At 29.7% G+C, this 25733-nt stretch overlaps 2 protein-coding genes across 2 annotated transcripts; both read right to left on the reverse strand.

Moving 5' to 3' along the window:
• Window positions 1-3343, reverse strand: LOC125816712 (cysteine-rich receptor-like protein kinase 44). The gene is made up of 7 exons (XM_049496336.1): window positions 2532-3343; window positions 1822-1953; window positions 1598-1725; window positions 1318-1528; window positions 968-1205; window positions 495-645; window positions 1-374 (listed from the first exon to the last, which is right to left on the reverse strand). The coding sequence occupies exons 1-7, from the start codon at window positions 3331-3333 to the stop codon at window positions 15-17; spliced, it is 2022 nt and encodes a 673-aa protein (XP_049352293.1). The 5' UTR covers window positions 3334-3343; the 3' UTR covers window positions 1-14.
• Window positions 3344-9361: 6018 nt separating this feature from the next.
• Window positions 9362-12655, reverse strand: LOC125816646 (cysteine-rich receptor-like protein kinase 10). Its single transcript, XM_049496268.1, has 7 exons — window positions 11808-12655; window positions 11318-11449; window positions 11087-11214; window positions 10762-10972; window positions 10347-10584; window positions 9932-10082; window positions 9362-9815 (listed from the first exon to the last, which is right to left on the reverse strand). Exons 1-6 carry the CDS (start codon window positions 12598-12600, stop codon window positions 9938-9940), a joined length of 1647 nt encoding a protein of 548 aa, XP_049352225.1. The 5' UTR covers window positions 12601-12655; the 3' UTR covers window positions 9362-9815; window positions 9932-9937.
• Between the last annotated feature and the right edge of the window lie 13078 nt (window positions 12656-25733).

The following is a 25733-nucleotide window of genomic DNA, read 5'->3' on the forward strand; positions in this document are numbered from 1 at the left end:
TATATCTAACTCTATCATCTAGGATCTAACTCACTTATTGACATCTCATTTTGTGATAAGCAAATAGATTTACTTTTGGCTGGTCGATTAGATTCTGATATTAATCTTGATTTGTATCCTTGAATAGGTGAAATATTTGGGATAACATCAATTTGCATATAATATCCGGGCTTTGAAGGCACTGAAAGAGCCAGAGAGAGACTGCTGAGCATGAGAACTACTGCAGCCATAGTTGGTCTATCAGCAACATTTTCTTGAACGCACAATAAGGCTATGTGGATGCATCTCGTTATGTCAGAAACCAGTCCCGAGCTTCCCCTCAACATGGGGTCTATTAAATTTGATGTTGTTCCTTCACGCCAATTCCTCCAAGCCTGTGACAGTTTAGTTTAAGAATTTTAACACTAATAGTGTAAAATAATTTACATGCACCTGACCTCGACTAATTTGAAATTGAAAGGTAAAGCTGATTAATCGGCTTGGTTACTACTTACGTAGCTTAGAAGGTTTCCCACATATTCTCCATTTATGAAACAAGTGTTTCTTTGCCCACCTAAAATTTCCAGGACTAATACTCCAAAGCTAAAAACATCTGATTTGACTGACATTTTTCCCTGCATTGCATACTCTGGCGCCATATATCCACTGCAAAGCCAAAACAAGAATTACATAACATTTGGTAGGTTAGATATGATTCAATTGTTTAATTTTGTTTTTTTTTCTTCAACAGACTCGAGTTAAAAAGGCTAAAAAACTCATTTCTGGGGTTTGATACTGCAAATAGGGGGATCAGCATGACTGAATAAGCTGTCAACAGGGAACTACTTGCCGTTAAAAGCCAGAACTACACATTCCATTAATGAAATTAAGACATTTTCTAATAAACTTAGGAAGTACTGAGGTAGAATGTTGTGCTGCAAATTGGGTATTTATGAACAGTCTATCTAATGAGAGATATAAAACTTACTAGGTCCCAGCAATTTTGCTTGTGATTCCTTGAGATTCATCCATTGCAAATAACCTTGCCATGCCAAAGTCTGAGATTTTAGGATTCATTTCTGCATCAAGTAGAACATTACTAGCTTTGAGATCACGGTGAATGATGCGAAGTCTAGAATCCTCATGAAGATAAAGAATTCCCCTAGCAAGGCCTCCTATGATTTTGGATCGTCTTTCCCAATCCAGATGCTTACGTTTAACCGGATTTGCATTCCCATTGGACAATCAAATGAATAATAAGCTCCATATTTTATAAAATGTTCACCTTCTATATATTGTCTGTGTAGAAGATCAGGTAAAAAGCTAAGCAATACATACCAAATAAAAAGTGGTCAAGGCTCGCATTGGGAACAAATTCATAGATAAGAAGTCTCTCTGTTCCGTCAAAGCAAAATCCGAGTAACCTAACCAAATTCCTGTGTTCAAGCCTGGCCACCAATAAGACCTCGTTTTTGAATTCTAGATCACCTTGGCCTGAATTTGCAGCCAATCTCTTTACTGCTACTTCTTGTCCATTTGAAAGCTTACCCTGAAGCAGATCAACACAAATTGAAAGAATGAATTAATTATATATAGTGACATTGTAAAGAATTTTTACCTTGTACACCGGACCAAATCCGCCCTGACCCAATTTATTATCATTTGAGAAGTTATCTGTTGCTGCTCTAATTGTAGAAAATTCATATTTCAGGGATTCTGCACTGCTAGTATCACCGTCTCGTATACCTTTCACCAACATAGTAGTAATTGAACAGAACAAATTAGTGAAACATGATTTAATTAAAATTCAACTTTCCTTAATCATTAATAAGCCATCCTTACCCTCTCTTTTGTTCACCAACTTCCTCTTTCGCCTCTTCATCAAGATGACAGGAATACAAACAATAAAAATAACAACTGTGACAGCGAGCACAACAATAATGATGATAGTTCTTGCGGTTTTATCAGCCTTCCCTACAAAAATGTTTCAACTTAGTTATTAGGTTAACAAATATTCATATTTTATACCCTTCTTTCAATTATGTGGAAAGTTAAAACTAGAATAGCAATTTGAATTGAAGTATTTATATGTTAATTAAGCACAATATTTTATAATGACCTAGGGGTCGTTTGGTTGCTATTAAAGCTATGCAGAGATTAATTATGTAAGAATTAGTTAGGAGTGAATTTATGAATTATTTTATGCACGTACCTTCTATCCTGCATAATATAATACATTGATTGTCTCATAACTTAGTTATGTGAGTTTCTAAAATAGAAACCAATCATGGTATTAATTTTATATATGAATAGTGTATCTCCTAATCAACTACCAAACACAGTATTTACTTATGCAGAATGTAATACTTGCATAACTCACATCTAAACCAACTACCTAACGACCCCTAATTACAAGCACAACAGAGTATATTGTGTGTTTAAGTCACAGAATAATTGGGATTACAATCTTGAAAAAGATATACTTGATAGTGCAAACATTCTTTACACACAATTGAGGCCGGTGAGCCGGCCAACAAAAGAGGCTCAAATACCTGGTAGTGGTGGTGGTGGTGGCAGCAATGAGGCTGGCTGCGGCGGTGACAATAAGGGTGGTGGAGCTTCAGCCAATAATGATTCATTGAAGAATGAGTAAGGTTCATACCGAACAATGCAACTGGGCATTATATAGTAGTTTCCCCTCTTTGCATAACATTCACAGCCAGGCAAACTTGAATAAATAGCGGTTAAACAGTCATAGCAATCTCGAGCTGATAAATCGGATGTGCACTGTACAAATGCATGTATAGTCTCAAAATTAGGGGCAATAAAAACATTAGCAGCAAACTTGCGTTTTCCACCCGCTGAAGCTCGAGTTCGTAAGCTTGTCAACACGGGTGTCAGATATTGGTTAAAAAACAATTGGGGGTTCGAGAAATCCCCGAGGACATAATAAACAGATCGCGGATCGGTTGACATGGTGCCTATGAAGGACTCATTTGAATATCTTATCAGACACACGTCATAAACCTCAAAGGCTGATTTCTTGGAAGGGCATTTCTCTAAAATCAAGCGAGTAGCATTATTTATACAGTCGCGGCATGCTTGTAATTCAACATCTGCTCTACATTGTGCGATGGCACTAATCCTGTCCTGATCTTGGCCTATGGTAGCATTATAGAAGCCATCACTGTCTATGTTGCGCGAAAGAGACGAGACAAGTGTGTTAAGGTTTGTGTGGTATGTACCATTTGGAGGGTACTCTGTCACATTACATTGTAAACTGAAATTAGGCTGTGCTATGATGAGATAGTAAAATAGGAATATTACAATGATCTGACATTTTAAGAAACCCATAGCTTGGAATATTAGAATTCACGCAAAGCTTAATAGAATAGTTGTGCTCATTTTGTTAGGAACATCGAATCCATTTTTCATTTTTACAACTACTCTTGACTTTTCAGTTTATGAAACGCGGAAATTAAAAGCATTGAAAAGGATGGGAGTTGAAGTTGTCAAGTTATTTTATGAGGTCCGGTTCTTCAATGTTATTTTAAGAGATTTGTATTCTACTTTTTTTATGGGTTACTCTATTGTGAATATTAAATAATTAAAATTGTGATTTTCTACCGTGTCTCAATCATTTTGAATTCGCTTTAGTGCTGATATGATTTGGTTAGTTTTGGATACTTTATTTTTAAAATGTCACGGAGGAATCGACCGTTAATAAAATGCTTCGTTTGTTATATAAAATATTATTCCCTCTGTTCACTTTTACTTGTAACGGTTTGACTTGCCACACCCAGTAAGAAAATAATTAATCATATAGATATTTTACCAAACTATTCCCTATTAAATGATGTTTTAGAAAATGATTTGGAAAATAAATATTTAATGTTGACGGTAAAATATGGAAAAAATTTATTGTCTTTTTTTGAATGTCAAAAGTGACAAGTAAAAATGAAAATCTATTTTAGGAATAAATGACAAGTAAAAGTGAACGGGGGTATTTAACAAGTTTTAAGATAATATTGAATATTATAAATTAAAATAGTATTTGAATATGACTACTTGACTTTTCTATCTGTGAAGTCAAAGGAAAAGAAAGGTAGAATTTAGAAAGACATTGAAAAAAAAACACATTGAAAAGGATGGGAGTTGATAATTTAGGAGAAATTATTTTTTGAAACTTTCAAAAAGTAATTTTTTACCAAGAAAATAGTTACGCGTTTTTTGTGGAAGCTCTTCCCTCAGTAGCAGAAAAAATCACGCGGACACCTTTCATTGATTTTTTTCTTCCCAGCATTTATCTTTCCCTTTCTTATGTATAGTATTTAGATAAATTTAACTTTCTATTTAAGAACAGAAAATTATTGATATGTTTTATGGCAATGAAATCTATTTAATAGTAACATAGTCACACCTTTCTAATTAAAAAAAATTAAATCAAAATAAATGAAATTCAAATACTCTTCTTCAAACTCTACAATACGTACTCTTTTTCTATGATATTAGGAATCTCTTTTACCACATAATATGTAGATTTTAAAGAAGAGTATAAATAAGACAAAACAAATTCATAATTCATTTTTTTTTAATCATAAATGATTCCCAACAAGAATTTGGTTCTTTTTATGTATTTGATATCGATAAACTTGCAATCTAGAAATTTATTTTGGTCAATTGAACCTTCTCGAACTATTTCTTTTCAAGTACCAAAAATTTTTTCTGCCAAAATAACAGATAGTAATATACATATAAAAGTAGGGGTGTCAAAAAGAGTCAAACTATAAGTAATCCGTCCAACTGGCCCAAAATTTTAAGGGTTGGACTCAAGATAATTTGAGAATTGAATTCAATTTCAACTCATTCAAGTTTTAACCCATTTTAAGAGAATCCTCAATTGAACCCAATTTAATCTTCAATTTCAACCGGTTTTAAGACTCTTTATTTGCAGTGATGTAATGTATGTTGTTATATTGAAGGTATGAATTACTATCTATTTTATATCTTTTAGGATTTATCTATCCATTTGTAACTTCTTTTTTAAAATTTTCTTGAGTTGAAATTCAAATTGTGGTTATAAAAGTTAAATAACAATATGTTAAAATTATTGAGATTAAGCGGGCCAAATTGGGTGGGTCTTGGGTCAATCTGATTTTTAGCCCATTTGAGCCCAAAATAAACTTGAGTGGGTCAAGATTCAACCCAATTTCTATTTTAACTCATTTTAATATCTCTAATTTCAACCAACCCACTCATTTGATACCTTATGTAGAAGTATAAAACTAGTAATGCAAAAGTACAAGGTAGATATTAGTTTTTGTTTGATTTTTGTTTTGTTTTATTAAAAATTAGTATACATTGTATAATTTATAGTAGGGAAAATTGTGCATTATAGCAAACTATTAATTCAAAATAAATATTATAGATGCAGTTTCATTTAATTCCAATTCGTAGCAAACACATTGTCATTCTCGCTTCTTTCCCCTGTATCTCGCTCGACACTCTCATTCTCTCCCTTGCCTCTCTAACTTTTATACAAACACAAATGTATAAATTGTGTTTGTATAAAGCGAGTGAGACTATATATACAAATACAAATACATATCTCTCCGTCCTATGCACTTATAACTATACTAATACAAATTTCCCCCTGCCCAGTTCTCTTTTGGCTTTCTCTCGCTTGCTTTATACCAACACAAATTATATAAATACAATGTACAAATTTTGTTTGTATAAGCGAGAGAGAGATTTGATATACAAATACAAATGTTTTAACTCAATTCAATTGTATATGAACTCGATTCAATTGTATATAAATTCAAATTTTATGCAGATATATAAACACAATTATTGTTGCATATACATAGTAGTTACATATATACAATTATCTAACCAATATACATATACAATTCACCTCTCTCAACTCCCTGCCCTCTCTCACTCGCCTCTCTCCCCTCTCTTCTAATCTCGCTCGCCACTCTAGGCTAACACAAAGAACATATACATACACAAACGCAATTCATAAACACAGACACCCGATTTATACAAATCACTGCGATTTATACAAATTAGATGCTCCATAGCAAAATTGTAGTTATAGAGCACTAATATGACTTTTATGTTTGCTATTTCTAAAATTTACTCTTTAAAGTATGTGATTTCATGATCTTTTATATATATAAGAATATTTATTATTATACACTTTGACATTTTTTAGCTTTCGTATTTGCAAAGCTATAGATATTCTGACTTAAACTATTTTAGTGCAATTTTGCAGACATTTAGCCATAAATTCCAATATTTTAATTTTATATATATATATGAAATTGGAGTTGAAGATAACATTTTGCTTGGTTATATTTTTTCGAAGGAGAGAATAAAGTTCTTTATTTGGAAATTGTGAATATGGAATTGGAAAACGAGTTTGGAACACTTGTCTTATTTTGGAATCTTACCCTAAGTGGATTTTAAAGTTTTAAAATCAAACACTAATTTTAAAATAAAACAAAACATTATTTCACAAAGAAAAGCGAATAATTCTCATGGCCAAATGACTCTTTAATAAGTTGCAAATGAAATATAAATGGGTTCTCGCCAATTTCACTTCAAGAAAAGTGAGAATTACAAGGAAATTTTATACAAGAATTTGTTTTGCAGAGAATACCTCCAAAGTTTCATATGAAAAGTGTAGATTCTTAACAGCAGAAACCTATATTGTTAGACTATTGGTCTTGGTGATTTTAGATAACATATTGTCACGTACTTAGAGTCTTACTAATATTTCGTGTGGTACTTGACAACTTACTCACTTGTAAAACCAAGTAAGCCCTTTGAAACTAGATCGCTAAGAGAATGCAAGAACGGTCTTGTAAGCTCAAGTAAGCCCTTTGAAATTAGATCGCTAAGAGAATGCAAGAACGGTCTTGTAAGCTCAAGTAAGCCCTTTGAAACTAGATCACCTATATCGTTAGACTATTGGTCTTGGTGATTTTAGACAGCATATTGCCACGGACTTAGAGTCTCACTAATGTTTCGTGCGGCACTTACAACTTACTCACGGATCTTTCACGGTCTTGTAAGTTCAAGTAAGCCCTTTGAAACTAAATCGTTAAGAGAATGCAAGAACGGTCTTGTAAGCTCAAGTAAGCCTCTTTGAAACTAGATCGCTAAGAGAATGCAAGAAAGACTTAGAGAAGAAGGCTTTGTATTGCTTGTGGAAGATTGCTTACAACTTTGTTGGATGAGTTTGTAAATGATAGACCCTCTATTTATACTACTCCCTAGGGGCTAAGTATAAATAATAAATACTTTACAAGTCCCTACAATATTTACACTTTAGTCTTAATCTAGAATTCTCTACAAGTTCTTGGAAATTTTAGTCTTTTTGAAAATATATAGGGAGTCCTTGAGTGTTCTACTAACCTCTCCACAACTCTAGATTCTTCTCCCTTATTCTGATGTCAAATTTTAACAGTGAAGTGGCGGGACATGACAATATAGATGCTTCAAGTTTTCAGATTACAAGAACAAATAAAGGTAGTTCCAATACTAGTTCAACTTATATTACTGGTGTAATAATCATATATCATCATATATTTCTATAAGTGGGAAGAGCTTAATCTCAAAAGTTGAATTACGAAAATATCCCTATATTAAATTTAAAAAGTAATAAAAGCTAATTAATTAATTAAATAATAATCATATATCATATTATTATATTATTATACTAATGCAAATCATCATATACCTATTTTTTGTTTTCTCCGTTTGTTGGCTTCTCATTTCCTTCCTAAACTTAATTATTCTCTCTCTACTTATAAATATTCACCTATTGTTATAATAATTATAATAAAGAAGGGGAATGAAGAGTTGTAAGGTAATTAATTATGAGAGAAATGTTCTCTTTATTGCTATATAATTATGATAATAAAATATAAAGATAATGAAGAGTTGCAAGGGTAGTAAATTTTGAGAGCTATAATATAAAATAAAGAGAATGAAGAGTTGCGAGGGTAATAAATTTGGAGAGCTATATATAATATTTGTGTAGCAAAGAGGTGGCCAGCCGATGGTCATTATTTTTGCAAAAATGCATGATCATTAAGTAAAATTTTCATTTCTCTCTAAATATATTAGTTGATTACTTATTACTTTCATTGTATTTTTTTGCTTTTTACAGAAGAAAAATGTGTATAAGTTCTAAAAGTTCATACGGAGCATGCAATGATGGAAATGGATATTGGAAATTTTCACGGAGGTTGAAATCCATCTATTCACAGAGTTAGTTTTTAACATTATCTAATATATTTTCTTATTTTGAGAAAATTCTCTTTTAATATTTAGTTTTTAGGTAATTGTCGGAGGAATTCAAATCGGTGCTTTCACTGATTTACATACTTTGGGTAAGTGAATTGAACTCTGTTCTTCCTTTCTTTGTCATTTCACATAATATATATATATATATATATATATATATATATATATATATATATATAGTCGTTCCTTTTCTTTCTTTCATTTAATTTTTCACCTTATTTTGTTAGAGCTTAATTTTTCATGTTTTAGATCTGACCTAGCTATCATCTTTGGAAGAAAATTATTCTAGATAATAATTATGACCATATCTAACTATTATGTTGTTTACCTCATTTTGCTCCAATATTACTTTTTTGGTTCCTTTACACTAGATCTTTTAGGTACATAAGAAAAATAATATCATTGTCTTTTTAGAACTGTCAGGGATAGTAGCATTAGTGTTGCATTTGGATCAAAGACGTCATCATATGTGATAATATTGATAGATAGAGAATGAATATTTGGAAGACAATAGATTTTATCACTATGTATGGATTAGAATGAAATAAAGATATATACTCTTTTATACACTAATGGTTTTTATATTTTATTTTTTATTCTAATTGATGTAGATGAAGGATACATATCTCTCGAAGGTGTTTTGGAAATGTTCCAAAAATTTAAATTTTGGTTTTATTTCATGTAAATTGGTTCCTTTGTAAGTGATTTTTATATTTATTCTTAAAAGTTTCTTTTTATGTTTTCAAATTGGATATAGGATCTACGTGTAAAGTGCGTAATGAGAGATTATTGAGGATAAGTTGTATCGACATATTCATATCATTACATGTTATATTATCTTAATTAGCTTCACATTTCTTGCTTGATGGCAAATGCAACATTCCACTGTTATGATTAAAAAAAAGAAATCCACTATTATGAATTTTATTTAATGAATATGATGTAAATGATAAAGTTAATATTGTTAATTTCAATATTTTCTATATAATAATTCAATAATATGGGATAAACGTGCAACGCACGTTCCTAAGGACTAGTAACTAATACATATGAAACAAGTTGCCTTTTGTGTGGAGTAATCAATCTCAATTCAAAACTAATTAGAGTTCGAACAAATAACAAAGTAGCTCAGAAAAGTAGGGTATTATTCCTAAGAATGTTAACGAGGGTATAACTCAGTTATCGATGCCTCATTACGTGATGAAGAAATAGATTTACTTTTGGCTAATTCTCTAGGTTCTGACGATCTTGAATTGTACTCTTTAATAAGTGAAATCTCTGGGCTAATATCGTCGTGCGTATAGTATGCAGGCCCTGAAGGCACGGGAAGACTCAGAGACAGGCTACTGAGCATGAGGACTACTGCAGCCATAGGTTGGTCTATCACCAATATTTTCTTGAACACACAATAAAGCAATGTGGATGTATCTCATTATGTCACGAACCAGTCCTGAACTTCCCCTAAACATGGGGTCAATCAAATTTGTAGCTGTTCCTTCTTGCCAGTTCGTCCATGCCTGCAATATTATAATTCAGAGTTTAAACTCTATACATCGACAATGTAAAAGAATTTGATGCACAAGGATGGTCCCAACTATTCAAATGTAGTTGATCAATTAATTTAGTTACTTACATAGCTTTAAAGGTCTTCCACAGATTCTCCATTTCTGAAACAAGTGTTCTTTTGTCCACTTAAAATTTCTAGGACTAGTACTCCAACGCTAAAAACATCGGACTTGACTGAAAATTGTCCGTGCATTGCATACTCTGGTGCCATATATCCACTGCAAAACAAGAATTACATAACATTCCACAACTTAGAAATGATTCATGTTGAAGTTTTTTGTTACACATAGTTTGCATTCCTATAAACCAACCGGACTTATTAGGTCCTAGTCCTAGTCCAACTATATTGAAGCATTATTTCAAGGAATGATTTGCTTTTGTCTCGAGGCAGCTTTTAAATCTGGTTAAATGGTTAAAAGTCCTTCCCAGTGATATGAAAAAGGGGTAAAAGTCTATATAATATTGAGAGATGTAAAACTTACTAGGTCCCGACAATTCTACTTGTGTTGCCTTGAGTTTCATCCAATGTAAATTGCCTTGCCATGCCAAAGTCTGCAATTTTAGGATTCATTTCTTCATCAAGTAGAACATTACTTGCTTTGAGATCACGATGAATGATGCGAAGTCTAGAATCCTCATGTAGATAAAGAATTCCCTTAGCAACGCCTCCTATGATTTTGGATCGCTTTTTCCAATCTAATTGCCTACGTTTAACTGGATCTGGGAACAAGATGAAAAATATAATTATGGATTGAGCTTCACATCAAATCACTATTACTATAGGTAACTACGTGTAACAAGTGGAATTAGTTCTCCAGAATAATAAGGCAGATAGCTAGACGACAGTCAACATGTCATATTATACTGACAAAACATTAAGCAATACGTTATACATACCAAATAAAAAGTGGTCAAGGCTTGCATTGGGAACAAATTCATAGATAAGAAGTCTCTCTGTTCCATCAAAGCAATATCCCAGTAACCTAACCAAATTCCTGTGTTGAAGTCTAGCAACCAACATGACCTCATTTTTGAATTCCAGATCACCTTGGCCAGAATCTGCTGACAATCTTTTCACTGCTACTTCTTGACTATTTGGAATCGTACCCTGAATCAGATGAGCGCAAATTGAAAAATTATGAGTTGAACAAAGAGTCAGCTATATGATGTCAGTCAGTCACAGTGTCCTTTTATGCATCAAGTAGGCTAAATCAGCAATCACCTTGTACACAGGACCAAATCCGCCCTGTCCCAATTTATTATCGCTTGAGAAGTTATCTGTTGCTGCTCTAATTGTTGAAAAATCATATTGAAAGGATTCTGCAGTGCTAATATCATCCCCATGTATACCTTCATCAAAGTAGTAGTAAAACATACAACAAAATTTCAGTGAAATACGGTCTTAACAGTTCAACTTTCCGAAATCATTGCCTGTTAATAGCGTACGCCTTACTCTGAATATTTTTCACTAGTTTCCTCCTTCGCCTCCTCATCATGATGAGAGTAATACAAACAACAAGAATAACAACTGTAACAGTTGACACAATGATAATGATGACTGTTCGATTTGTTTTATCATCCTCTCCTGCAGGAACTCTTCAAGTTAGTATTGGCTAGGCTATACTTTGTTTCAGTTTATGTGACCCTATTTCCTTTTTGTTGTGTCCGTGTTTCTAAAATAACGATCACTTCATAAATTTGGAAACAATTTAGTTAAGCCTCTCATTTTATTCTTAATAACAAGATTACCACTCAAATGTTAGGATATATTTTAATATCACCAATTTTAAAGTCTTCTTATCACATAAATGTTACAATATGATTTAAATCTCAAAATTTCAAAAGCGTCTATTTCTTCTTTAAAAATATTATTTTCCTGTAAAAGCATGACTTAGCAATTTAAGAGTTGAACTGGCTAACAATTTCATAAAGATTTGACATACCTGATGGTGGTGGTGGCGGCTGCAGAGGCAGTGATGATGGAAGTGGCGGTGGTGATAAGGGTGGCGGAGCTTCTGTCAGTAGCTGGTTGAAAAAGGGGCTAGTTTCATACTGAAATTTGCAGCTGGGCATTCTAAATCTGAGACCAATCTTACCATAACATTCACAGTTAGGTAAAGTTCGATAGCCAGCGCTTAAACAATTGATGCAACTTTCAGCTGATAAATCTGCAGTGCACTGTACAAGTGCATATATAGTCTGAAAATCAGGGCCCCGAGTACTATTACTAGCGTACTTCTTCTTACCGCCCTGTGAAGCTTGACTTCGTAAACTTTCTAACAAGGTTCTTATATCTTCCATAAAATTATCGGGATTCGAGGCATTTGCCGTGTTATACAAAATGTTTGGTGGGTTTATTATTAACATGGTGCCTATGATGGACTCATTTGAATATCGTAGCATACAACGATCATAATAACCAAAGGCCCATCTCTTGTAAGGACATACCTCTAGAATCTTACGAGTCGCATTACTTATACAATCACGGCATACCTGTAATTGTACATCCCCTCTACATTGCGCGATGACACTAATCGTGTCGGAGTTTAGGGCTATGGAAGAATTATAGAATCCAAAACTATCCATATTTCGTGAAACAGAGGAGAGGGTTGTGTTAAGGTTAGTGTCATATGTACTATTTGGGGAAAACTCAGTAATATTAGAATCTGGACATAAATGAAATTCGAATTCAGGCTGTGCTATGCTGAGGTTAAAAATGTAATAAAATTGGAACATTACAAGGACCAGCCATTTCAAGAAACTCTTAGCTCTCTAATGTGTCAGAGACAAATGGCTACTACACCTTCAAAAATTTCATGCTCAATTTTATTTATTTCAAAAATTGACACTACGGACTTTTTCGTCACTGAAAAGGATGGGAGCGGAGAATTAAGGTTAAGGAGAAAATATAAATTGGAGGTGGCTTTCTATGCCTTGAAAATTTTCAAAAAAACGCGCTTTTGTGAAGCTTCTTTATTCCTCGGTTCACCAAAAAGTCATCCCATCAAACTTTTATTAATCTACAAGTTTTCCAACACGTGCCACCCATGCAAGTTAGTATAAATATTTTTAACAAGTTATAATTAGTGCGCGATATTTTGCACAGAAATTGAAGAGAAAAAATATACAAGCTTAGATTGTGGTTATAATTTAAATTAGGGGTGTACATGATCGAGTTGGTTTGAGTTTTTCAAATATCAAACCAAACTATTTGTGTTATATTTTTAAATCTATAAACTAAACCAAGCTAATAAAACTCGGGTTTTTCAATCTCGGGTTTTTTCGGATTTTTTCTGGTTTTTCGGATTTTCAGGTTTTTTCGGTAAAATATTCGTACAAACATATAATTTACTTGTACTTCAAATATTTCTTTAGTCCTACCAAAATACAACTATCTAAGGTATTTCTTAAGAAAATAACACAAAATATGATATGAGTAATGTTGTGCCGTAATTTTCCTCTCTTTAGAAAAATTACTTTTTTGAAATGTTCTAAGTATAAAACAATTTGAGAAATATACTTAGAAAAGAGTTGCCACTTAATTTTTTAAAGAAATTAAGAAAACTTATAATTTTCAAAGATTTAAACAAAAAAATCATTTGAAAATACCAAAAAGGGTTCGGGGTTCAATTTACACTTCAAGAAGGGTTTAAGCATTCGAAGTGTCCGCTAACATGCGGTTGACCTGCGACTTGACTAAAATATATTTGACTATTTTTAGGAAGATAATGATTTAACATAAAAATAATAACTTACTTTGATTAACTTTGAGAAAATAATTAAATAAATGACGCATTATTTTTATTTATATATATATTTATTATTATTATTTTATTATTTTATTATTTTTTTAGAGAAAGGGATCCAAAAGTTAAACATTTGAATTAAATTGCAAGTGATTAGAATATTAATAAACTAGATTAATTAAAATTTATTTAACTCATTTTTAAAATAATAATTTAAACCAATTTAGTACATTAAAGAACGAAAATCATTTTTTAATTGAAGAAATAAAGTTTTGACTAACCTTTTTGAGAAAATGACTAAGTAAGTACTTTTATATATATTATTATTATTATTTTTTTTTTATTTTTTTTTATTAATTGAAAAAAGGTTTGGACTAACATTTTTAAAAATTTTATTTGAATAAAATGTGATCAAGTGAAAAGCATTAAAGAACCTCTCTTTTTAAGAACAAAATGTTTAACTTAATTGAAGATATAAAATTTTGATCAATATACTCGATTAATAAAATAAATGAACACGAAAACATGAAGTGTATTAAAATTAAACCGACACAAAGAAAATAACTCATCTTTTGGGGAATCTAATTAAGTTAATTAAAAATTATAAAGTTAGAGTTAATGATAAGAAAAACAAAATAAAAGACAATTAAATAATGGGAAAATTAGCTATATAGTCATAATACCTAACATATTTAGTCAAAACAACAACACTTTAAAATATTTATTTAAAATGACAGAATGTCAATATTTTCAAAAAAATTTGTATTCACATTTTATTATTTATATTTCCTTTTATTAATCAAAAGAGTCCATAATTGGATCAAATTCTAACCAATAACAAATTAAAAATAAAAAAACAAATACAAAACTATCCGTTAATATCTTCCCACATCTTAGACGTTTCCCACTTTTCACGTTTCGCAATTAAAGTTTTTGTTTTCCCCCAATTTTCACGTTCTTAGATTCTATTTCTTCAAGTTTTTTGCCCCCATTGAAACACAAGGTATTCAAAGCTCGATTCTTCAACAAAATTGGTGGATTAATTCAAGGGATTAATCGGTTGGTAACAAAATCTAGAGATTAATTCAAGAAATTTTGAATTTGGTAAAGGTAATATCGATTAGTTATTTAGATTTCTTTTGATTTGTTTTCAATATCACTGTCTATGGTTTTATTTAGAATTGTACATATTACGGATTTTCAGTTAATTTTTTTTTTTTTATTCAAGTTTGTTTACATATTCATCTAATATTTATGTATTTCAGATTTTTAGTCGTTTAAACAATTTTTTTCTAATTTCGTTTTAATATTTAAGAAATTCCTCCAAGACGTGATTACTAGCATATGAATGGTGGTTAGAATCTCTTCATGGTATTGACACTAAGGGATCTGGGATCAATTTCAATGACCCCATTAAAGGTGCCACAAGTTTCCCCCAAGTTATTCTTACTGCAGTTGCTTTCAATAGAACTTTGTGGCATTGGATTGAATCGGCTATTGCAGTTGAGGCAAAGGCTATGTACAATACGAGATTCATTTCAATATGTATGCTAAATTGTATGTCAAATTGATCTGTAGTTCTTGAAGAATCATAGTTGTATTCATTTATTTTTTTCACAGCGTAATGTATTTTTTTCAAAATTTTATATCCTTTCCTAAATTGTATTCATTCCAATATATATGTGTATTTGTATTCATTATGATTTTCATGTTTGGGTTTGTATAATGACATTTGTATTTCTTTATTAGTTTGTATTCATTATAATAAGTATGCCAAATGAAATACAAATTATTAAAATTTCGTTGACAAACAACTTTGGAAGAAGAATTCCCAATTCAAATTTCGATATAATCGGTGTTCTCCAAAACTGAAACTTTCTTTTTTTATTATGTTTTCATCATAATTGTATATCAACAACTTTTGCATTTTATGTGCTCACTTTACCATTCAAATTAAAATTTAAAACTGATATTTTACTTTCATAGTGAAAACTAAAAATTGTATCCGAGTGATCAAAATTGTATTACATAACTGTCAAATATATATTTCTTTTATTTATTACAAAAATGTTACTGATTGTATCCCAATATAATCTAATCATTACATATAAATACGAATTAAGAAAGGATACAAACTTATTTGTATTCATTTTGCGTTTGAAATACAAAATGATATTGAATACATAATTATTTTTGGAATACAAACTGAGCTAGAAAAATAGTTGCTACAATTTTAAAGTGAAATACTAATAAAATAACAAAACTGAATATTGTAATATAAATACAATTATTTTAATACAACTTATTCTATGTTTTTCGAAAACAATACTTTCAGTGAAATAATAATAATATAACAAACTGGAATATAAATACATTTTAGTTTGAATACAACTTAATTATATCCAATACTTAATTGTATCCAGCAATCATTACAAGTCAACAAAAATCTGTATACAACCACTAATTAGTTGATGTTTTTTACTCCATAGTTGTACGATGTCCAGAATTGTTATACTTGTATTCCTATATTACAAAACATCCGTAAAAAGCTATAAATCCCAATACATACAAAGATTTCACTGATTTAATTAGGAAAAAAAATAACAATTATACTCGACATATGCGAATATTTCAATAAGAAAAAAAATCAAAAAAAATACCTGATTATTTTTCGATTGTTCACTGGATGCAACAAATTTATAGTCCTCAATTTTGAAAAATTTTGTTTCAAAAAATATGCCGTATTCAACTTGAAGAATCTTTGAAAGTTATAAGATGAATGATTCGGAAGACAAACTAAATTATTTTAAAAAAAAATTGATGTTCTTAAGAAGAAAGAAAAAAAAGCCTCGACAGAAAGAAGGAGATTTATAATTTTTTCAAAAGGTAACTGATTTGTATTTAAAACCTTTTTTACCTTTTTTGAATTTTTTCGTTCCATGATTTTCTCTTTTTTGTTATTAATTTTTGTATTCTTTCAAATTAATCAAAATAAAATAAATACATAACTAATCCATTAACAGACTAAAATAATGACATTTTTAATAAATAATGAAACTGTTGCTAAGGAGTCCACTAAAAGATAAAATATTGTTATTTTGAAAATTTTCCCTTAAATAATTTAAAGGTAAAGGAGAAAATTGAATTTGGCCCCTTTTTGGGCCAAATTCGCTGCTACTATTGGGCTTAACCCAATTCCCGTTTTTGTATACATCTGATGTATATCAGTGTATATAGGGTGTATACAACCCATTTTTCTACTTTTCGAGACCTGTACGTCAACTCCAAAGACTTATTCTTCGACTTCCCAATGTTGTTTGACTCGATAAAAGAAGACTTGTTGGGTTTTGAGCCCACTCGAGATGCAAGGAGAGTAGATGGGAGTTCGTGGCAAACTCAAGAGCAAATTTACAGTAAAAGAGCAAGGAAATGAAGATTAGTATTTAAAATGATAACATAACAATGCATTAAAATGAAAATACACAACTTATGGTAGAATGAGTTATTGCAATGATTTTTAATAAACCAAATGGGGACAGTGCCGATGATGAGCTAGGCAGGGAAGGATAACAAGGGCTTACTAAGCTCAATTGAGTCCAAAACACACTAGTACATTTAAACTAGTCCAAGCTGCTACTTTAACAAACAAGTAGCATTGACTAAAATTCCCTTTACGTGACTAGGCAATTAAAAACAATATGACAAACAAAATTGATGTGTCACTTAACTACATTAATTAGGCACAAAAAAAATGCATCAAATTTCCTCAAGGAAAAAGAGGTGTCTTGAGACAATGAAACCCAAATACTGTATTCTTAAAAATTCTAAAATGACAAGCTAGATTTTTTAGCTAATTAATAAGTCATATAAATGCTAAGGGAGAAAATGGAATTCTAACAAGGAAAGTAGCAAACAACAAGTTATATGACTATGGAATCGAAAACCCAAGGCATGAACAAACTTTGAACAACCTACAAATTTGAACTTAAACGTCCTCTTTTACTCAAAATGAACACATTAAAGTTATCATCAGAACTAAACTTAAACCAACATTATTACGATAAGGTGTCCCAAAAGTCGAGCACTTTAGCAGGAAGGATTAATAATTTGTGAGCCGGGTAACAAAACAAGATTGAATCTTTCTATTACAGTGACTTACGATGCAAATTAGTGGCAACCAACAATTTATTAGAATCTATAACATGTTCATGAAAGTGGCCTTTCAAACCATTCGCATTATCAATTCAAACAACCTTAGCACATAGGACTCAATGTATACTCGGAAATCGGAAGTAAGTGAATAATAGGAATATGAGCTACGTTAGAACGAGATTATGGTGAGCTACACACATAACATCAGTAGCTAGGATACAAGAGAAACACAACCAACATTCAAATCACCTAAGAACATAAATAATTCCTACGGGATGAAGCCAACCATGGCGAGATGCTACCACGACATATCAAAACGGCAAAGAAGACAACCAAAATGTACCAACAAATAGTGAAGAAACGGAATGATATCCGGCATGCTCAAAGTTGAAACCAAATGTATAGTATATTATTTCGAGCAAAATTAAAAGAAGATTCAGCTAGCTTTAAATATACAATCCAGCCAATGAACCTCACTACCAACTCATAATCCCAAAGGAATTTTATCATTATGCTACCCCCATGCTTATGGTTCAAAATTTCACAGAAGAAATGAAGCAGATGCAGGGAACCGAAGAGAAGAAACCAAATGTCATTCATAGCAGAGCATTTAGCAAACATTGAGTACATAATACATCCTATTGAGGCGGAAAAGTAAGAGGGGGCGAAATTACCTTTCTTGGAGCAGCGACTGGGAGCAAACGAGTTGGAAAATAGCGACTTTCAACACAAAATCCAACTACGACTAGCAAACAAGGAATCTGGGCAGAACTAGAGCGACTACCTTTCGGAATTTAGAATCAAAGGACTAAATGTGAAATTCTAAAGTATAAAACGACTATTTGCCGAAAACTCAAACTCAAACTGTGTCAAAATCCAATTTCCAAAGAAAAACTCTCTTTGTAAGATATTTTCGTATATGTAAAATCCCCGAGCTTTTTCCCCCCTCCCTTCAACAGTGAAAGAACATAGGTATTTATAGGGGAGATTCGAATTGAAAAAAAGGGGGGAAAACGGGTTGAAAAGATGGATCATAATAGAATTTGAAATTCAAAATCTTGAAGAGATAAGAAATAAATTTGTCTATTGTACCAATTTTCAACGGAAAAGAGGGGAGAGGGGAAGTGGAGGACGCGATTTGCTGCGGGATTTCCGGTCTGAGCGACTGTCGATGTTGACGTTTACTAGCCTTCTGGGTTTCGTCTGAAGAAGAAGAAGAAACAAAGTGGGGTCAGGTCGGATTGTTTTTGGGTTCTTGCGATGAAGGAGAAGAGTATAGGGGTAGGGCTGCTGGGTACTGTATGTATTGTATGTTGTTGCTGAAGTTGTATTGGGTTGGGTATTGTAATGTATTGTTGTTGTTGTGCAATGAGATAGGAAATGGGCTGGGATTAATAAGAAAAGTGGGCTGCTGGGATTGTTGAATTGGGTCTCTTGAAATGGCCCAAAACTGATCTTGGAATTGATATTAGAGGATGGTTAAGGATTGCAATTGTAGCCAATTAAAATTAAGAAATTAGCCAAATTGAATTTAATTAGTGAACTCGGCTAAAATTCAAACCAGATGTGTTAATATAAATTAATTAATGAGCTTCTTAATCTTAACGAAAATAAAAAATTATTAACTTAATTATAAACTAATTAATTCGATTACAAAACTAATTAACTCGAAATTATAACTATAACTTAAAGTTAATTAATAAAATATTTAACTAAAATGTAAAATCTTTTGTGATTATTTTCAAATATTTATAAAATAACGTGATTGCAAAAATATACATATTTATTATTGAAAAATGATAAAATTACTTTAAACATAGCTTGAAAGTATTTTGAATTTCATAAAACTCATTAATTCAAAATTATAACCATCCCTAATATTTAAAATATAAAATCTTTTTTTGAGACGATTTTCAAATAATCATAAAATATACTAATTATATACATAATTATGTAAAACATATATATTATTTAAAACTTATAAAAATAATACAACTATTTAAAATAACTTGCAAACTATATTATAATTTTTTTATTTTTTTTTGAAATTTTATAAAACTAATTTTTTTTAAATTGCTTGAAATTGAAGAAGCTCGATGATTAATCTATAATGTGGAGGTCCAAAATTGGGTGTCAACAAGTAATAACACTAAAATATCCAACAAAAAAGTAATAATAATGAAATCGCGTAAAACAAATATTGCAAATTAACAAGTCATAATGAAAATGATCATAATTTAAAAGTACTAAATCATGCTAAAATAAGCTTAATAAGTATTACTTACATGACTAAATATTAACCGAAATTAAAATTAGATTATGTATTTGAATTGTCTAAACCAATGTAAAACCAAAGAACAAATATTCAATATTATTGTCATTATTAGTGTTGAATTGATTTTCTTTTTGCATTAGTATTAATTTGATTTTGATTTAAGCTTTATTATAATTACCAACATCTGTGGACTATAATCTTTATTAAACCATTCAGATTCTAAGTTTCAAACTTTGAAATAATATATTAAAAGATAAAAACTATGAAAAGTATAAGAAATATTCAAAAATTATATCAAAGTAAATATTTTTATGTATAAAATAAAATTTTAAAATTATATATATAATGTCGGGTTGATTTGGTCTCGGGTTGGTTTTTTTAAGTTAAAACCAAACCAACCCAAATATAGTCGGGTTTTTTTTCAATATCAAACCAAGTCAAACCAACCACTAGTCGGATTTTTTTTCTTGATTTGACTCGATTTACGATTTGATTCGGTTTTGTACACCCCTAATTTAAATGTTGATTATGATTTGCCAAATATTTCATAACTTAAAGTTTTTGGCTTTTCGCCTTCTTTTTTTAAGAAACGGTAGCTTCCATCTTTTTACAGTTACATGCATATTAAGAAGTTATTGTCGATTGAAAATAGTGTTTTGTAAAATTTGTACATAAATTCGATCAACATATGTCTTTTTTAAGATAGCTAGTGGGTCGTTATATTATTTTGTGGTGTACACCAACATGAATTATTATGGGTGATAAAAATAATAGTACTCCCTCTATCCAATAATAGTTGTCCACTATTAACTTTGCACATTTATTAAGAAACTATAAAATAGAAAGATAATTTTACTATATCACCCTTTGAATATAACAAATATAATGTCTTGAAAAATGTAATAGAGAAATTACTATAATTAATGATAAGGATGAAATAGGAATTAAGTGTAAAATTATCCATTGATTTCATAAAGCGGACAAATATTGTTGGATATCTTAAAATACTATACTAGTATAGTGGACAATTATTATTGAACGGAGAAAGTAATCGCTAAAATATTTAATTGATATATAAATCAACTAATACACTTATCTCAGAGAGCGTTGGTGTTATTTCAATTGGAACATTAGAACGATGAGTCATCTCAAGAAACTCATAGCTGTGTTCCCCATCGTCTACGCAAAACTAAACTCGTCAAGCACAAGTATATAAATAGAATGGACTCAAAATTCTGTGCTCAATTTTATTACTTTTTCGTCTATCTTTACTTGTTCATTATACTATCTTGAAGTTTTTAATAATACTTGTTCATTACTCTTATCATTTATTGCTTCTTAGTAAACATCTATAGTTAGACCATCTCCAACCCAACACCAAATTATACACCAAATCCTTATTTGGTATTTTGGAGCTCCAACCCAACATCAAATTTTACACAATTTTGGTGTGTGAATAGTGTTACACCAAATTTGATGTAACCCTATTCATCACACCAATTCACTTTATTGAATATTTTAATATTATTTCATTTTACAAAACTTTTAATTAAACATTATATAAACGGTATGTTTTAATTAAATCTCTTGTATATTTAATTATTTTTTATGTAATATTTTTATAATATTAATTTTAGATATAGAAGTTAGCTTTTTTTATAAATTAATTTTTTGTATATATGACTTTTTTTTAAAATTAAAATTTATGTTAATTCTATTATAAATTATAATTGGATATAATTACAATTAACCTTCACAAAAATTAAAAATGCAAACATATAAATGTTTTCCAAAGAATTTGTTTTGCGAAATAAGAAATATAATATAATAATGAAGAGAGAAAAACAAATTTCTTTTAGGTGTAAAATTTGATGCAATTGAAGTTAATTTACACTAAAATAGTGCTGACATCAAATTTAATGTAAAATTTGGTGTTTAGATTAGAGATTCCCTTAATTAGACAGAGGGAGTACAAGGATTGACTTGGTCACTAAAACTGAAAAGTTAAAACACTGAAAAGGACGGGAGTGGGCAGTTAAGGAGAAAATATAGGGAGTGAGTTGAACTTCCGAAGTAATTGACAAGTTTGAAAAAATAGATCAAAAGAAAGAGTCTTTGTGAAGGTTCTTAATTATATCTTTTTTAATGTATACTATCTTTGTTCTATATTAGTTGATCACTTTCTATTTTGCACAGTTTTTAAGAAATCATAAATAAGATGATGATTTTACTAATTTACCACCTAACAAATTTCTTCGGAAGTTTTAGAAATAAATATGAACACTTTCAAAAAGAATTAATTGCCACAGTAATAAAAATAATAATTAATTAATGATTTCTTGATTTAATAAGGTAATCAACTAATATAAGACAACTATATTTAGTATTATATATGATCATCAACTAACATGAGGCAGAGAGTATATCTATATCTATAAATAATGTCAATGCCACAATTAATCTTCAATTTCAACTTTTTTTTAAAATTACCTATATATAATAGGAGAGATAAAAATGTCACGTATCAATGCCACAATTAATCTTGAATTTCAATTATATATAATAGGAGAGATAAAAGCGTAGATTCTTTAACTGCGAAAACTTATACCGTTAGACTATTGGTCTTGGTGATTTTAGACAGCATATAGATGCTTCAAGTTTTCAGATTACAAGAACAAATAAGATTTTAGACAGCATATAGATGCTTCTTTGATATTTAATCCTTTCGTCTAAATAATTATTATTCTCTATTTTTCATTATCATCTAAATAAACCTCTATTGCTCATTTTTCGTATATATCTTATATTATTATGGTGATTCATTAGAAGTAGAAGAAATGAACAAATTTAAATGGTTCTTCATCATAAGAAATACCTAATAATTCTATATTTCAATACTTAATGTGCATTTTTTTGAGCCATGAGTAATAAAATTTAAACGTCTAGTAGTGTAGTTAGTTGTGTTCTAACAAAGTTACAAATAACTAATTTGAGCCTAAATGAAAATATAATTTAGTAAAATTAAAAACATTATAAGAACCTAGCTAAATTTTAAAAAATATATATAGAGAGAGAACATATGAAAAAGTAAGTAAAAAGAGAAAAATAACAACACAATTTTGTCAAGTATAAAAAATCATATAATCAATGCAATTATTTTTGAGCTTTTATTAGGCACTCCTTCTATCCATATCCAAGAGTCTTTTCATGGAGTCAAACTAAAGTATAAATCTGATATTATAACAATAATATAGTATATCACTATTTCAAATATGAAATAAAAATAATAAACTTGAGTAGGAATCTAATGAAAAAAAATATGAATTTATATAGACAAAATTGAAGAAATTAATATCATAAGGTTTCTTAAATTTTGAAATTAAATAGTTGGGGGTTATGAATATAAAAATTTAAAGAAAAAGAGTTAATAATATTAATTAAAGTAAAAGTTCAAATTAGGTATAAGTTATGGAGATAAGAATTTTAAAATAAATAAAAGAAGGAAAAAATAAAATAATGAAGACCAAAAAAAACTCATGAACTATTCAACATTTGTTGGGTGTTTAAGTTTTATTAGGAAAGCAAGCATATCAACCTCTTCTCTTTTTGTACTACTCCATTGTGTTTAACAAAAGTGAAAGAGGAAAAAAAATACAATAAAAAAATAGACAAATATCTTGAAATATTAAAGTAGTAAATATTGAGACTTTTAATTTTTGTAACAAAGAATAATAATGAGTGTAAATAATTTTTCAGACATTTAAGTATAACAATAAATAGAGGAGTAGTAATTGATAGATTTATTTTTTGTACAATAATAAGTATAGAAATATATGAAAAATTGTGGAAAAAAGATAAATAGAATCTTTGGCCAAAGAGAGGTGCAACTTCATTTCTCTATGAGATTTTTAAGTATAACAATATGTAATAGCTATAAGAAATGTATCATAGATAATATACTTTCAAGCATGACAAGATTTTAGAATATTGAAATCAAAACAGTACATTAATGAATCTTTAAAATATTGGAAGCATTCAAACTTTATACTAATATGATCATCTCTCTTGATAAATCTTTCAACATAAGTAAACTTCCTTCTTCATTTTGATGATCTTGTACTAAATTAATGTGAACATCTCTTTATGATGAATCTTTGAAGAATATATCTTTGATCTTCATCAAAGTGAAGAACATATCATGTCACTATCTTTTCTATGATTTCTTATGGAAAAGATGAAGAATAATTTTTATTTTTTTTAAACTACACTATTAGAAAGAAAGAATGAGAAAAAAACTACACTAATAGAAAGAAAGAATGAGAAAAAAACTACACTAATAGAAAGAAAGAATGAGAAAAATGAAAAATGAATATTCAACATCTCCATGGATGATTGTAATTTATAGATTTGATAATCCATAAGAATAAGTTGAAGAGACATGTTATTTAAGTAGAGAATATGAATAGATGGAGGTTTTTTGTAACTCATTAGATTAAATTAGAATAGTAAATATGATTATTTTTTTTATTTAATAAATAAAATATTTAATGAAAAAAATTAAGAAAAAAAATCTCAAAAAAGGAGAAAAAAGAATGGAGGCCATAGAGAGGTGCCACATCACCTAGTCTATGTTTCTCCTTTATATTATATATATATTTCTCTAGTTAATAAATGAAATTACATGCAATAGTAAAACGAAGAGATGAGAGAAGAATATAAACCGACGAAAAACTTATCTCATCAAATAAACTTGCTTGCCTTTTCATCTTTCACTATTAAAATATCAATTTATGAACATTTATAACATCAAACCTTTTTCATTTTCCATATATATATTTGAGCAGCATCAAATCTTTTTCATTGTCCACAATTCACATATTGCCTATATGAGATTTTCTTAAGGCGTAGTCTCTATAATTTCTACATGCATAGACTGCTTCAGTCATATGTGGATTCTTTTATCTCAAGGAAATATTTCACAAATAACATGGTAATGCACTGTGACTAATTAATTCAAACTTTATTAGTTTTTTTTCTATTATTTTATTATATTTTCTCTATGTACTCGAGTCGAGGATCCTTGAAAATCGTCCATAGAAATAGAGACAAAATTTACATCTACTTTATCTTACTCAAACTCCACTTGATATTCTATGAATGAGCATGTTATGTCACTGTTTGTTTTAAGTACTTTTTACTGTTACAACTTTTTGAAGAAAAAAAAACGGAAGAGGATAAATTAACCTTCTCACCTTCCTCTACCTAAACTTCTTCATGCAGTTAAGTATATTTACTCACCTTTCAGATTTTTAAAAATGAGTAAAAGTAGAAAATTTAGAAAATAAAACAATAAAATGTCCAAAAAAAAATGAAAAAATAAATAAATATGAATGAAGGTCATAGAGAGGTGCCACATCATCAGCTCCTCTATGATCCTATATATGATGGGTTAGACTTCGAAACCGAATTCAATCACTAGTTCATATTTATGAGTATATAGAGTCATCAAAACACATATTTTCATATATTTATTTATTTTTCATTTAATTGTATGTGATTTATTTCATTTAGAATTGCTCGACTCAATTTTTTTGCCATGCCTTTCACATTAATATTCCTTTCTTTTCTTGACGCTATGATTTATAAAAATATTGCACAAGTCCTTTATGTCAAGAAAAAAAAAGTTTAATTCATCT

This window comes from Solanum verrucosum, unplaced genomic scaffold, assembly GCF_900185275.1.
Source record: "Solanum verrucosum unplaced genomic scaffold, falcon-dt-bn FXZP01000261.1, whole genome shotgun sequence".
In the NCBI taxonomy this organism is placed as follows: Eukaryota; Viridiplantae; Streptophyta; class Magnoliopsida; order Solanales; family Solanaceae; genus Solanum; species Solanum verrucosum.

What these genes read in the sequence shown, in the direction of transcription:
- LOC125816712 (XM_049496336.1), bottom strand. Translation starts at nt 3,333, where the DNA reads ATGGGTTTCTTAAAATGTCAGATCATTGTAATATTCCTATTTTACTAT. An exon ending in ACCACCACCACCACTACCAG is followed by an intron (nt 1,954 to 2,531) that starts GTATTTGAGCCT and finishes ACATTTTTGTAG; the next exon opens with GGAAGGCTGATAAAACCGCA. An exon ending in TGGGAAACCTTCTAAGCTAC is followed by an intron (nt 375 to 494) that starts GTAAGTAGTAAC and finishes AAACTGTCACAG; the next exon opens with GCTTGGAGGAATTGGCGTGA.
- LOC125816646 (XM_049496268.1), bottom strand. Translation starts at nt 12,600, where the DNA reads ATGTTCCAATTTTATTACATTTTTAACCTCAGCATAGCACAGCCTGAA. An exon ending in GATTTGGTCCTGTGTACAAG is followed by an intron (nt 10,973 to 11,086) that starts GTGATTGCTGAT and finishes CATCTGATTCAG; the next exon opens with GGTACGATTCCAAATAGTCA. An exon ending in CCTTGACCACTTTTTATTTG is followed by an intron (nt 10,585 to 10,761) that starts GTATGTATAACG and finishes TCTTGTTCCCAG; the next exon opens with ATCCAGTTAAACGTAGGCAA.